An 11,972-nucleotide genomic window follows, 5' to 3' on the forward strand; every position below is an offset into this window, starting at 1 on the left:
AAATACCATACGAAGACTAACCAGAGTTTCACTTGTGAATGCAAAGGATTACTTCTTGTTGAAAAAAATTATTTATTCTTCACTTCTCTTGTTTATATTACAAGTAAATTCCGTGACTTTAAGAGGTGTCGTCCATTTATTGACAGTGAATAAGAGAATCGGAGTAACTATTTGCGTTTTTTCTGAAAAGTAAATTAATAGTTTCCGAAAAAAGTCTTTTTCACAAAAATATATTATAGAACAAGCTAATAAGTCGCCTGAAAACCTTTCAACTGTTCATATTATTACTGTAGGGTTTACAAGTTTCCCGCAATTAGCGTTTTTCAACTTTGCATTTCAGTTATTCTTCACTAGTTACTTGTCATCGTCTGAGAGAATCTAAAACAAAATCCAATAATAGCACTCCTAATTTCAAGACTGCTCATTCTTAGGATTAAAAACCGATAAAAGCTCATCCACGTTTTCTAATTATTTAACAGCCGACAAAGGAATGCATGTCTTTCCCGATTGTAGTATTCTGTTCCAATGATATGCCTCATTTTGCTTTAAATAAGACGGATTGATGGAAAAAACTTTACGCTGTTCAACGGTTTCTTAGCTTGTTCACCATGAAATATTTAAGAGTAGCAGCTCGAAGGAAACTGTCTCTGGCTTTTCAATTTTCATCCCTCGACTTGTTATGCTTAGCTTGAAAAGTACTCCAAATCATTATAAAGCATTAAGTGAGTGTCATTTTGAAGAAGACAAAGCACAGCCATCCATTGTAGACATTTGCGTTTATGAGTTACAAACAAGCAAGTTATCCTGAAATCCATTCCATCGAAACAAGGAGTCATGTGGTGAAATCAATCCAACGTACATGGAAATCTATACAGGTTTATTCTCAAGTTGAACAACGCTGTAATATCGTCTAGAAGGTTTGAAGAGGAAAAGAATCGCTTGTTCCTGGGTACAAGGAATCAAAAAAATTCGATTTAGAGAAAATCTATATCAACACAAAAGAAATTGTTGTCAAGCACAAGGTGGCTCTACTAAAGGACTTGGATCTGTTCATTTCCTTTTTGGGACGAGTGCTCGTCCGATTTCTCGATGTCCAACAGACATGAAGGGAGAAAGGATTTTCTATTTTTGGAAATAACATTTTTCCTTTGTATTTGGCGCGATCATTTGGCTTCATCCAATAAGCATTTTTCCTTTTCCATAGATTTTCATCAGACTGAGTAAAACAAGTTGTCTCTTGGTTTATTTCTTGAGAACACTACTACCAACATCTTTGTGAACTAAATATAGACAAGACAAAATTTTCTACAATTGCATCACGTTTTCTTTGGCTTCTAGCAACAGCGAAAAGTCTACAATAGGTTTGAGATTCCTTCTATGAAAGCTTAGAAGACACAGAAAACTTGCAACTGTCCATGAATAACGAGTCTGAAAACGAAAAGTTACACGAAAACCAGGAAACTTCTCAAGGCAACGTCGTTGGAAACTTATCTGTAAATATACCCTCATCCAAGTCAAATAAAAGGGTTCGTGCAACTATCACCACTTCGGGCGTCAATGACAATGAAGACTTTCGGGTAAGGAACGAACTACGGTGTATATCTAAAAGCAACTGAAAGAGAATAGTTTCTACCTCCCATGAGTTCACATTCAAGAAGCTTGTTCTCTCCATTTGATCAGACTGGTGGTAAGTTTCATAGCAAAATACTTGTTGACTGTTTGATCCATTCAAATGCGCAGAATTTCTGTCCAATTTTGAGCTACCGTTCCTAGAAATGTTTCACGGAATACCAAGCTCGAGCGGTAGCGAAAAGCGAACACCCACTTCGATTCCAAGTCCCAGTTCTAACATGCCAGAAATATCCAACAAATTATTTGAAACCAATTCAATGCATCAGCCTCTTGATTCGTTTCCAGATAATCTTCTATTTGGAGAGACAAAAAAGGGGGATGAATCTCGAGATGATTTTTTCTTAGATGAACAAGAAAGCACTGAGAAACTGAAAAGCTTTGAATCGGAGGATAATACGAAAGTAGATCAGTCTTCTACAGGCTCAGTAAGCTCTCATTTGCAGGATAATACGAATGATGATGAAGAGAGACGTAAACGAGAACTTCGAATTCAAAGAAATCGTGAGTCAGCTATGAGGTATGCGTGTTTCCACGAATCCAATATACTTTTTGTTCCTAATTCTTCAGGTCACGCATTCGAAAAAATAATTATATTGCTGAACTGGAACGCAGAGTGGAAAATCTAACAGCTGAAAAGGTATGACGTGGCATTTTATTTCCCTTCGTTGCTCAGTGGACTATCGATCATTAGATGAGACTGGAAGGAAGTCTACTACAGCTATGGATGGAGAACGAGATTTTGAAACGGGGAGGAGGATCAGGTACTGCTACTCAACGTCTTATGGGAGGAGATTCTGTTGGCAGTGTTTTAAACAATCCGTTTTTGCTTTCATCCTTTCTACAAAGGGTTGATCCACTTTTATCTACAGTTCAAAGCTCTGGTGTGTCTCGTCTGACTTCTTCCTATTCAGGAGGTAACGTTTCTTTCGGTAGTGAACTAGCAGCAAGTAACCCGGAATATAGTCGGGCAGTTGCTAAGGAAAATGTGAATAATCCTCCAGGAAAGTCAGTTGCTTATCCCAAAAAACGCAAAGGAAAGAAATCCTTTTAAACTAGCTATTTCTGTTCACCTTTCCTTATTTTCTTCTTACGTTAAAAAAAACAGGATTGAATTTATTCAACTCTCTTTCCAAATCCCATACAGTTTTTGTTGTAAGCCTTCCTCAAGCTCAGCCAATGTCCTTTGTAGATCAGAATAGTCATTACTTAGACTCTTCAGAAAGTTTACCAGTCGACAATTTGAGGTATCACTCACTAGATTGGAACCTACGATATTCAGGGCAATTCGGACAACTTGTAAAAGCCTTTCATATTGCTGCCCTAATATCATAGCATCCCTTCTTTCTAGCCATATAGAAAACAGTTCGTGCGCAATAAGTGCTTCTGACTCATCTTGTTTTAGTGGAAGACCATTCAGAATGGGGTCTATGAAGTTGGAAACATCACAAAGAGACCTTTGATATTCTACCATCTTCATGAGAGCTGATATCACGTTTTCCGTGGAAGAAACATTTTCCGATGTGTACGCTCCTTGCCAGGATAAGTAGCTTAGTAGTTTTTGTCCTACGGAAGAAGAATAACTACTAAAGTCTGTTCCACCCAATTGTGCACATAAACCTAACCCATAGGCAGCTGATTGTCTCACGTTGGCATCTTTGTCAGTAACAAAAGCATCCAATGCAGGCAACACCTGACGTATATATCTGCGACCTTCTTCACCACCCCATTCAATAATATCATCAAAAACACAAATAGCTGCTTTTCGCTCGACTGGCTCAACTTGATTGGACAACATTTCCGCAAATTTTGCCACCAGAGAAATAGGTGTGCCTTCATTTCCAACTGGGGTTTCTAATGCTTTGATAAATCCGACATTTGTATGCGTCTTGATAAGACAAGCCACACAATCAATAACAGAGTCCAATAAGGTATCTTCCTATATGAAACACTTGAAAATGAAATAATATTGTCATAAAGTGGCCATTCTAACCTTTTCCCGGGCTTCTCCTGCTGCATGACCAGATTCCTCATCTTCCAAACCCTCGTCTTCATCATCCAAATCTCCCAATTCTTCTAAACGACTCTTTCGGTCTTGCAACACATTCTTCAGAAGCTGACAAATCTGAGTCATTGTTTTATCGGAGAGAATTGGAAACTTTGCCAAAACACAACATTCTCCAAGAGAATCTATCATCACATCCAAAACATCCGGCTCAGGTTCCAATTCAATAGCTTCAAGTAATTTGGGAATCATATAGTCAACCAAACCCTGTATCCCAGCTCTACGTGACTGTTCATCTGCTCGAAATTTATCATTCACTGAACGTAACAAGTCTGGAAGGCAACTAGCGGCCGCAGATCGGACATCTTCATGAAACAAGAATTTCAACAAAGGCACCATTATCTTGGTCACTTCTTCTACATAGTCATAAAAATAGCCTCGTAGTTCCGAAGCAAAACAAGCAATCATTCCGCAAGCCGTAGCTTTATCTTCCAATACGCTGGTCTTTATTCCTATTCTTTTGTCACCCACTCGAAAAGTATCCAATTCACCGTCAGTATCTTCCTCTACGTTATCTTCGAGAGCATCTGCTACCTAAAGCAAAACTAAAAACTTCTTTGTGGTTGAGCATTTCATAATTACATACCTCAATATCTGGTTTTACTTTTGCAGCAATCAACAGAGCTGGCATGACATAAGGAAGATATGGAACAAACGCTTCTCGAAGACACCGACATATTCTTGCATAAGCTTGCATGAGATATGCCGCTTGAGGATCGTCTGGTTCTAGTTGTGCAGACTGAGTTCTTACCAATAGGTCCATTATTTGTGCAGCATCTACACCAAATTTATCTCTTCCAACAGCTACTCCAATAAGTGAAATACATTCGATTACTTTTCCTCGAAGTCGGCGAAGGGGTTTATGTCCTTCTGTCGAATACAAAATATTCTTCAAAAGAGGCATAAATGAGTCATAATATCTGATGAAAAATTGTTCAGCAGAGTCAGCAACTGCAGCGATAGCTGAAACTGCTTGTTCTTGAACGATTCGACGATTGGAAGCTAAAAGTTCCAAAAGCTTTTGTAATAATCCATCCAAATAAGGAGAAATAATATCTGGAGAAGCATCTTCACAAAAGTTGATGATAGCAGCAGCTGCATGCGCTTGAACGCGTGGATTGGCAGTATCATTCATTAAAGATATGAGACCTGGAATAATCTTTTGATGAAGTCTTTGTTGCATCCAGGGAGCGAAGTCGGTACACATTTGTCCGATACAGTTAATAGCAGCCCAACGAACACGAGGATGAGGATCTTGCAGTCTCTGAAGAACCATATCTACAACAGCTTCTAATTGCTCAACCATTTGGTCTCGACATCCTTCTCCAATTTGGCTAATAGCTAAAATCGCTGCGTGTCTATGAACCCAAGATTGTTGACTGGCTAGAAAATGTGGCAGTACTTGAAATGCAATAGGCAATAATGTCTTTCCTCCGAGTGAAAGTGCGATACGATCTAAAGCCTCCTGACCTGCATCGAAGTTGGGACTAAATCCTGAATCATCTTCATCCTCGTCATCGACAGTATACCACTCGGGATCATCCTCCAGTTCTAACATCATAGACAAAGAGACTCGGAACAGTTCAGGTACAAAGTTTCTAGTCTTTTTAGAGATGCTTGGTAACTTTTCACATATAGCAACCAGAAACTCTAGTGCTTCCTGTCGAATATCTTCTTCCATATTGATCTCTGCAGCCAATTTGGTTAGAAAATCACAATATTGTGCAATGACTCGTTTAAAGTATTTGGGTTCACTGTCCGCAACTTCGACCAAACTTTCTAGACAAGATTCTGTTTCTTCGAAAAGTCCTTGACTGATCAAGTTATTCAGTGTTTGTAACATAAGAGGAGCCAAATCTTGAAAGTGTGCACATAACTTGCTCTCGACTGTAGTTAAAACACTGCAAGTAGCGCGTAGTGCAACCGACTGTAATTCCTGTTGACCACTTGACAAAGCGCTATGAAATACGGTATGGAAAGAAGGCAATTGAGGCTCTATCCAGGACGAACTTACATATTCCACCATTTGGCATAACAGTTCAAGACCACAAACTTTTTCTCCTACGTTGTTTGATTGCATGAGTTGAAACAGAAAAGGCAACAATTCGGGCCACGGTTGATCGTCTACTGTACCGCAGTTACAAGAAAGGAACGTTAAAGTGTCACAAAGCTAAAAACACACACAACTTGAGAAACAAAAGCTCAACACAAACAATGAACGTCGTACTTTCTTTCTTAGGCTCTTATTATTCAGTTCGAGTCTTAAGACGTTGAAAATATTTTCCTTTGCCATCTTCCTGCTTGCTTCATCGGAGCCATTCCAAAGTTCGATTCCGTTTCTTCGAAGTAATACCGGTGCAGAAACCTTTACAATTGGGTTCTAAAACTAGTTGAGGATTGGACCCATTTGAAGGAAGAACAACGCGAACCTGAGAAGAATGTGGTAAACCGACCAATGCCTTCAAACATGCGGAAGCGTGTTGCTTTGCTTGTTCAAACTCCTTCTCTGCTTCTGAACGCACACTATTATTGGAATCTTGTAGTTGAACCAAGACGTTTTCCAAATAGGACGCCAGTTGTTGAGCGTCGTTGTCCATCATCGGCCTTAGTTTCCCTCAAAGACGGTTTTTGAATCCAATGGAAAAAGGAATCGATTTATGATTATCAACATTTTTGGAATAAAATAAATACAACTATGTTAGAAACCAACTGTACTACAACGAATTGTTCACAACTCTTAACCTCCGTGTAAAGTGGAAATAAAAGTAATACGATCTCCTTCTTGAATAACGTAACTGGTCTTTCCTTCCAATTCCCAGTCAACGTCATTGATAAGCACAAGAATACCCGGACGACTTGTCATATTCAGTACAATAAACCAATATCAACCTTAATATATCTTACTCACATATGTTCACCTTGTACAAAGTATTCATGTTTCTCTTTAATCAAGCACGTCCTAATCCAGTCGATAACTCGCCCTAGAACAACTTGTTCTCCAGAAAAGTTAGCTGGGACAACCTTGTTTCCACCTGTCAAGCTTTCCAGACCACCACTACAAAAATAAAAGTCATCTATTGTGACTTGAAAACTTTTAATAAACATTACCCGAACTGCAACTCTACTTGAGGCATATTTCCAAGTCGCGAAAGAAACAAAAACACAATTGAAGTAACGACGTCGATTGCATTTGATCCAACATTCTTCAAGTTGTAAAACAATATGATCAAGTTACTACAAACATGTAGAAAGATTTGTCCATATAGCAGTATAAGAAGAAGTTTCTATTCCTCTAGATATAATGGACGACCCTACAGAGACCTTTTCTCGGAACGCAAAGAACCTTTCGGGAAGATGCCAAAGGAAGGCACACAAGATATATGGAAAAACTTGTCTCCAGCTACATTGGAAAATTATTTGAACACGAGTTTGTCTTACCAGAAAAGTGAAGAAAGCAACAAGTTGGATCTGGCAACTGATGTTTTATTGGACGAAAATGGAAACCCTTTTGTGTTTGAAAGGTATGCTGTCCTCTTTATATCTGAAATAATAATATCAACTCATCTGTTGTTTGATGTAGTGTACTAAAAGCTCAAGAGAGAATCTCACCACAAGCCATCTTTTCCACAGAGTCTTCTATTTTAGGCGACCAAGAGTTCTTAGACTGTGCACTGGAGTTGGCATACGGTTCTGAAATATATCAAAGAGAACATGTAGGTTCCTTGAGTATTTTGTGTTTCTTATGACAAGAATGTGCTTTAGATTGCAGCAGTTGAGACAGTTGGAGGCACTAGTGCTTTGCGTACGGCTTTTGAGTTTATTAGTCGTTGTTTTATAAGTTTGGATGGTCAAAAACCTCGTGTCTATGTGCCCAATATGACTTGGCCTAATCATAAAGATATTATTAGGAGTGCTGGTCTGAAGATGAGAGACTACAGAAGTTATAGAAAGAATTTACAAGGAGTTGACTTGAAGAGTTGTTTGTCGGATCTCTTTCGGGCAACAAAAGGCTCCGTAGCACTGCTTCAAGCAAGTGGTCAGAATCCCACTGGTATGCATATGAAAGCGGCGTTTTACCTGTTGGTCATTGAATGCACTCATTTAGGAACTGATTTTTTGCCTGAACAGTGGCAAGAATTGTCTCAAATACTAAAAGATAGGAAATATCTATGTGTAGTGGATATGGCTCATCAAGGTCTTGTCCATGGCAATATAGATACTGATGCCTTAGGATTGCGTCAGCTTATCCAAGATGGTCATCAAGTGATTGTATGTCAGAGTCTATCCAAAAGCTTTAGTCTCCAAGGCAATGCTATTGGTACGCTCTCAGTTGTTACTAGCAACCAACAAGAAAAGGAAAGTGTTTGGTCTCATCTTCGTTCTTTGACCCATTCGATGTATTGTCATGTTCCTAATTATGGACGTTTGATAGTAAAAACGATTTTGTTGAATGAAGAGTTGAGGAATGAATGGATAGAGGAGTCACGAAAATTAGTTGAAAGGATTCAAGAAACTCGTCAAGCTCTTCATGACAAGCTCGTTTCTCTTGATACTCCTGTAGATTGGTCATTTCTGCTGCAGCAAAAGGGAATGTTTCTATTTACAGCATTAGAAATTGAACAAGTGGAACAACTTCGCAAAGGTTACGGTATTTATCTTCAGCCAGATGGGCGTTTGAATTTAGGAGCTTTAAGAATGAGTCAAGTTGAGCGTGTAGCAACCAGTATCCAGAAAGTGATCCATATAAAGGAGACTCAAGTAAAGGAAAAGGAGGCTGAGGAAGAATGAATTTCTGTATCTAATAGAGGAAGAACAGAAACATGATAGGATATGACGTAGTTGAAAGTATTTTGAACAATAAGAAACTTTGGTTAAAAAATGTTGGTTACTTGAAAACAGCGTTTGCATTGGCTTACAGAATAATTATTTTGGTTGAAACTGATTTTGAGTTGCCCTTTCCATTATAAAAGATTGAGAGCAGTTGTTATGATGGAATGAAATTGTTTTGTTATATCAATAGCTATCTATCATATGATATGCAAATCGGATTGAATTTCAACATGTTTTGATTGTCGTTTAAATTTAAAATGACTTTCACAAGGATTGAAAATAATCTCAAAAAGTACTTTGGATACGAAAACTTTCGTCCTTTACAGCAAGAAGTTATCACCTCTGTACTAGAGGGTAAGGATGTGTTCTTTTTGGCTCCTACAGGAGGTGGGAAATCTCTTTGTTTCCAACTTCCAGCTTTGCTATTGGAGGGAAAAGTGTCTTTTGTCATCAGCCCTTTAGTGGCTTTGATAGAAGACCAAGTGAATAAACTAACAGCCTTAAATATAAGAGCCTATAGTATACTGAGTTGCCAAGGAAAGAAACACAAGGAAAGGATTTTCTCCCTATTGGAACAAAGTCACAAGGAGAGATTACCTTCTTTGATATACCTGACGCCTGAGTGTGTTTCGACAAACAGATTCCAGAAATTGTTAAAGTCTTTGTATAGAAACAAAGAGATTGGATTGTTTGCAGTAGATGAAGCACATTGTATTAGTTGCTGGGGTCATGACTTTCGACCAAAATATCGAAGACTGGAGATATTGAAGCAGTTATGTTGTGATATACCTATCTTGGCACTTACTGCAACAGCCACAAAAATGGTAGTGGATGATATCATTACTTGTCTTGGAATGAAGCAATGTATTCAATTTCGACAAAGTTTCAATAGACCTAATATTTTCTACCAAGTAATTCATGAGGTATTTAAACGACTGGCGAATTCGTTTTCAGAAATGCTCAATTGTATTTTATGATATCTGCTTATGTCACTAAACCTTAGAGCCAATTGTCAATGAATGTCATGGATGATTTGAAATGCTTTGTATCCTCTTTTGGAAATTCTAGTGGAATAATATATGCAAGGCAAAGAGAAGTGACAGAATACTTGTGTCAAAAACTCATTGCATCAGGTATAAAGGCAGGTGTTTATCATGCTGGAAAAAAGGCTTGTGAAAAGCAAAAGACTTTAAAGGATTGGCTTTCTAACGACCTCTCTGTCATCTGCTGTACGGTTGCTTTTGGAATGGGCATTGATAAACCAGATGTTCGATTCGTTATCCATTTCAATCTCCCAAAGAGTTTGGAAAACTTTTATCAAGAAAGTGGAAGAGCTGGAAGAGATGGGTTTCCAAGTTGCAGTCGTTTGTATTACTCCTCATCCGACTTTTTCAGTTTGCAAGAAATGTCGAGAGGTAAAGAGTATATGCCATCCACCTACTTGGATAAATGTAGTAGAGGTATAGAAGCACTATATGAGTTTTGTAATCAACCCATCTGTCGGAGAAAACAACTTGTCAAATATTTCGGAGAAACTTTTTCAGGCATTTGTGACTCTTGCGATATTTGTTTCTCAAAATTCTGTACGATGTCTCCTAATTCATCAGTAATGAATAACCTTCCGAAAGAGACTGAAGCATCTCTTGGGGATCCTGTTTCCGATAATCGATTGGCTTCTACCTTTTGTACAGCTTTTCAATTGCTAGCTGAAGAAGGAAGAGCAAAACCGAAATATAGAGAAGACAATATAAGAGCCATTGGTATTGTAGACCATGGGAATCATCACGAAACGAACACTTGTCACAAACGTAAAATATCCGATGATTCTATGGTCAGAGATGAAAAACAAAGACGCCAAACTAAAATGTCCAAAACCCAAAACATAAATCAGAAAACGTTGCTAAGGTGGTTTTCTGAGACAATGTGACTTTATTGTATGAGAATTTTCTGAATTTCTTTGCAGACATTTCTTTCGCATGTATCTTATAAACAACTATAAGATTGTTTCGTGCACAGAAATAATAACTTGTATTATAGAGTTGGAATCTCTTGCTTTGATTTTGCTCTTAAAATATTCAGAAGCTTAGCTTTGTGAATACCAAATGATGATGAATGAGAAATAAATGATGACAGTCCATTCAAATTTTGGCAATACTTTGAAAATAAATGGTGAAGAGAGCTGCTGAGAAACAGCTAACCAAAGATGACCAAGAAAATGAAGAAGAGGAAGAGAAACAAGAAAGCAACATATCATCACGCACAGTACGAGTGTGTTTCAGTGTTCCCTGTCTTATTTTAAGTTTTGCTCGTTCTTTAGGAGAGCAGCTTTACGAGAGCTTCGGAGGAAGAAATAGCGAGGAGAAGGGTTATCAAAGCAAGAAGATTGCGACCAGCCTTTTCCAGTGAAAACAGTGCAGTATCTATGACAAGTGTAGATGAGTTTCACAGCTCATCCCAGGATTCGAGACCACTTGCTTCCAATCCTTTTGCTTCTGTTTCCCTTGTGCCAACCACCTCAACTTTGTCTCAGAAAGGAGGAGACGAAAGCATTCAAGAAGATTCAAAAGGCCAGAGTTCTGGCAGGGATAAAAGTGAAGTCCAACAGGAAGAAAAACTTGAAAGCACGAATGGGACTCACGGCAATCCTACGACAACCGTTCAAAGGGACGAAGGTGTTGACAAAGTTGTTGAAATCCGTTTCAACGATACAAATGAAGAGAATAATTCTGCTGTAGAAGAAAAAGTTTCAAAGGAAGCACAAGGAAAGAGTCATCCTTTTGTACCAAAGAGTTTCGGAGGCTTTTCTGGTGGTGAGATTCATATGGATCAACTTGTCAAACAAAGCAAAGGTTTACAGTCATCTACTGATAGTAAGGAATTCTTCTGGAAGGATGCCAAGAAAATGAGGCCTTCTGGTAAAAGCGACTCTCAAGTTGAAGAGTCGGAGGATACGGTTGATGATGATGGCGAGAAAAAGTCATATGAAGTTCCAATTGAAACCAAAGAGCCTATTTTACCGGAGCAAAAGACGGTGACTGGTGAAGAAGAGGAAGAAAATCTTCTCAGGATACGTGGTAAGCTATATGCGTTGGAGGACAAACAGTGGAAGGAGAAAGGAGTAGGCCAGTTACGTTTCAATGTTCAACAAGAGGACGACTCTCGAGGTCGATTTGTGATGCGAGCAGAAGGGAATCTCCGTGTACTGTTAAACTTTCCGATTTACTCAGAGTTTCAAATAGATAGAGCTAGTGAGAGAAGTGTGCGGTTCTGTGCTCCTGGAGAAGACGGAAAACCAAAGAGTCTTCTTTTTAGAGCTTTTTCAAAGGAAGATGCCACAAAACTAGAAACAACTTATGTAGAATGGTTAAAAAGGATCGAACAAAAATAATAATTGAAATAGAAGAAAAGCCCGCATCTGAACTTTTGTAGTAAAGGCATATCTAACACA

General features: G+C 38.5%; 6 protein-coding genes across 6 annotated transcripts; 4 read left to right on the forward strand and 2 right to left on the reverse strand.

Annotated features, from left to right (window-relative positions):
• Window positions 1-700: 700 nt before the first annotated feature.
• Gasu_38150 (transcription factor) lies at window positions 701-2,721 on the forward strand. The gene is made up of 6 exons (XM_005705229.1): window positions 701-1,361; window positions 1,399-1,577; window positions 1,627-1,687; window positions 1,741-2,149; window positions 2,200-2,269; window positions 2,324-2,721. Exons 2-6 carry the CDS (start codon window positions 1,416-1,418, stop codon window positions 2,681-2,683), a joined length of 1,062 nt encoding a protein of 353 aa, XP_005705286.1. The 5' UTR covers window positions 701-1,361; window positions 1,399-1,415; the 3' UTR covers window positions 2,684-2,721.
• Window positions 2,722-2,725: 4 nt separating this feature from the next.
• On the reverse strand, window positions 2,726-6,310 carry Gasu_38160 (uncharacterized protein). Its single transcript, XM_005705230.1, has 5 exons — window positions 6,124-6,310; window positions 5,922-6,074; window positions 4,281-5,864; window positions 3,623-4,228; window positions 2,726-3,568 (listed from the first exon to the last, which is right to left on the reverse strand). The coding sequence occupies exons 1-5, from the start codon at window positions 6,292-6,294 to the stop codon at window positions 2,750-2,752; spliced, it is 3,333 nt and encodes a 1,110-aa protein (XP_005705287.1). The 5' UTR covers window positions 6,295-6,310; the 3' UTR covers window positions 2,726-2,749.
• Window positions 6,311-6,315: 5 nt separating this feature from the next.
• On the reverse strand, window positions 6,316-6,890 carry Gasu_38170 (ubiquitin related modifier 1). The gene is made up of 3 exons (XM_005705231.1): window positions 6,803-6,890; window positions 6,603-6,749; window positions 6,316-6,549 (listed from the first exon to the last, which is right to left on the reverse strand). Exons 1-3 carry the CDS (start codon window positions 6,826-6,828, stop codon window positions 6,432-6,434), a joined length of 291 nt encoding a protein of 96 aa, XP_005705288.1. The 5' UTR covers window positions 6,829-6,890; the 3' UTR covers window positions 6,316-6,431.
• Window positions 6,891-6,900: 10 nt separating this feature from the next.
• On the forward strand, window positions 6,901-8,677 carry Gasu_38180 (aspartate aminotransferase). The gene is made up of 3 exons (XM_005705232.1): window positions 6,901-7,215; window positions 7,275-7,407; window positions 7,457-8,677. The coding sequence occupies exons 1-3, from the start codon at window positions 6,917-6,919 to the stop codon at window positions 8,480-8,482; spliced, it is 1,458 nt and encodes a 485-aa protein (XP_005705289.1). The 5' UTR covers window positions 6,901-6,916; the 3' UTR covers window positions 8,483-8,677.
• A 63-nt stretch (window positions 8,678-8,740) lies between these two features.
• On the forward strand, window positions 8,741-10,529 carry Gasu_38190 (ATP-dependent DNA helicase RecQ). The gene is made up of 2 exons (XM_005705233.1): window positions 8,741-9,447; window positions 9,528-10,529. Exons 1-2 carry the CDS (start codon window positions 8,782-8,784, stop codon window positions 10,449-10,451), a joined length of 1,590 nt encoding a protein of 529 aa, XP_005705290.1. The 5' UTR covers window positions 8,741-8,781; the 3' UTR covers window positions 10,452-10,529.
• A 111-nt stretch (window positions 10,530-10,640) lies between these two features.
• Window positions 10,641-11,972, forward strand: Gasu_38200 (Ran-binding protein). Its single transcript, XM_005705234.1, has 2 exons — window positions 10,641-10,786; window positions 10,842-11,972. The coding sequence occupies exons 1-2, from the start codon at window positions 10,691-10,693 to the stop codon at window positions 11,910-11,912; spliced, it is 1,167 nt and encodes a 388-aa protein (XP_005705291.1). The 5' UTR covers window positions 10,641-10,690; the 3' UTR covers window positions 11,913-11,972.

Source organism: Galdieria sulphuraria (genome assembly GCF_000341285.1).
Source record: "Galdieria sulphuraria unplaced genomic scaffold scaf_32, whole genome shotgun sequence".
In the NCBI taxonomy this organism is placed as follows: Eukaryota; Rhodophyta; class Bangiophyceae; order Galdieriales; family Galdieriaceae; genus Galdieria; species Galdieria sulphuraria.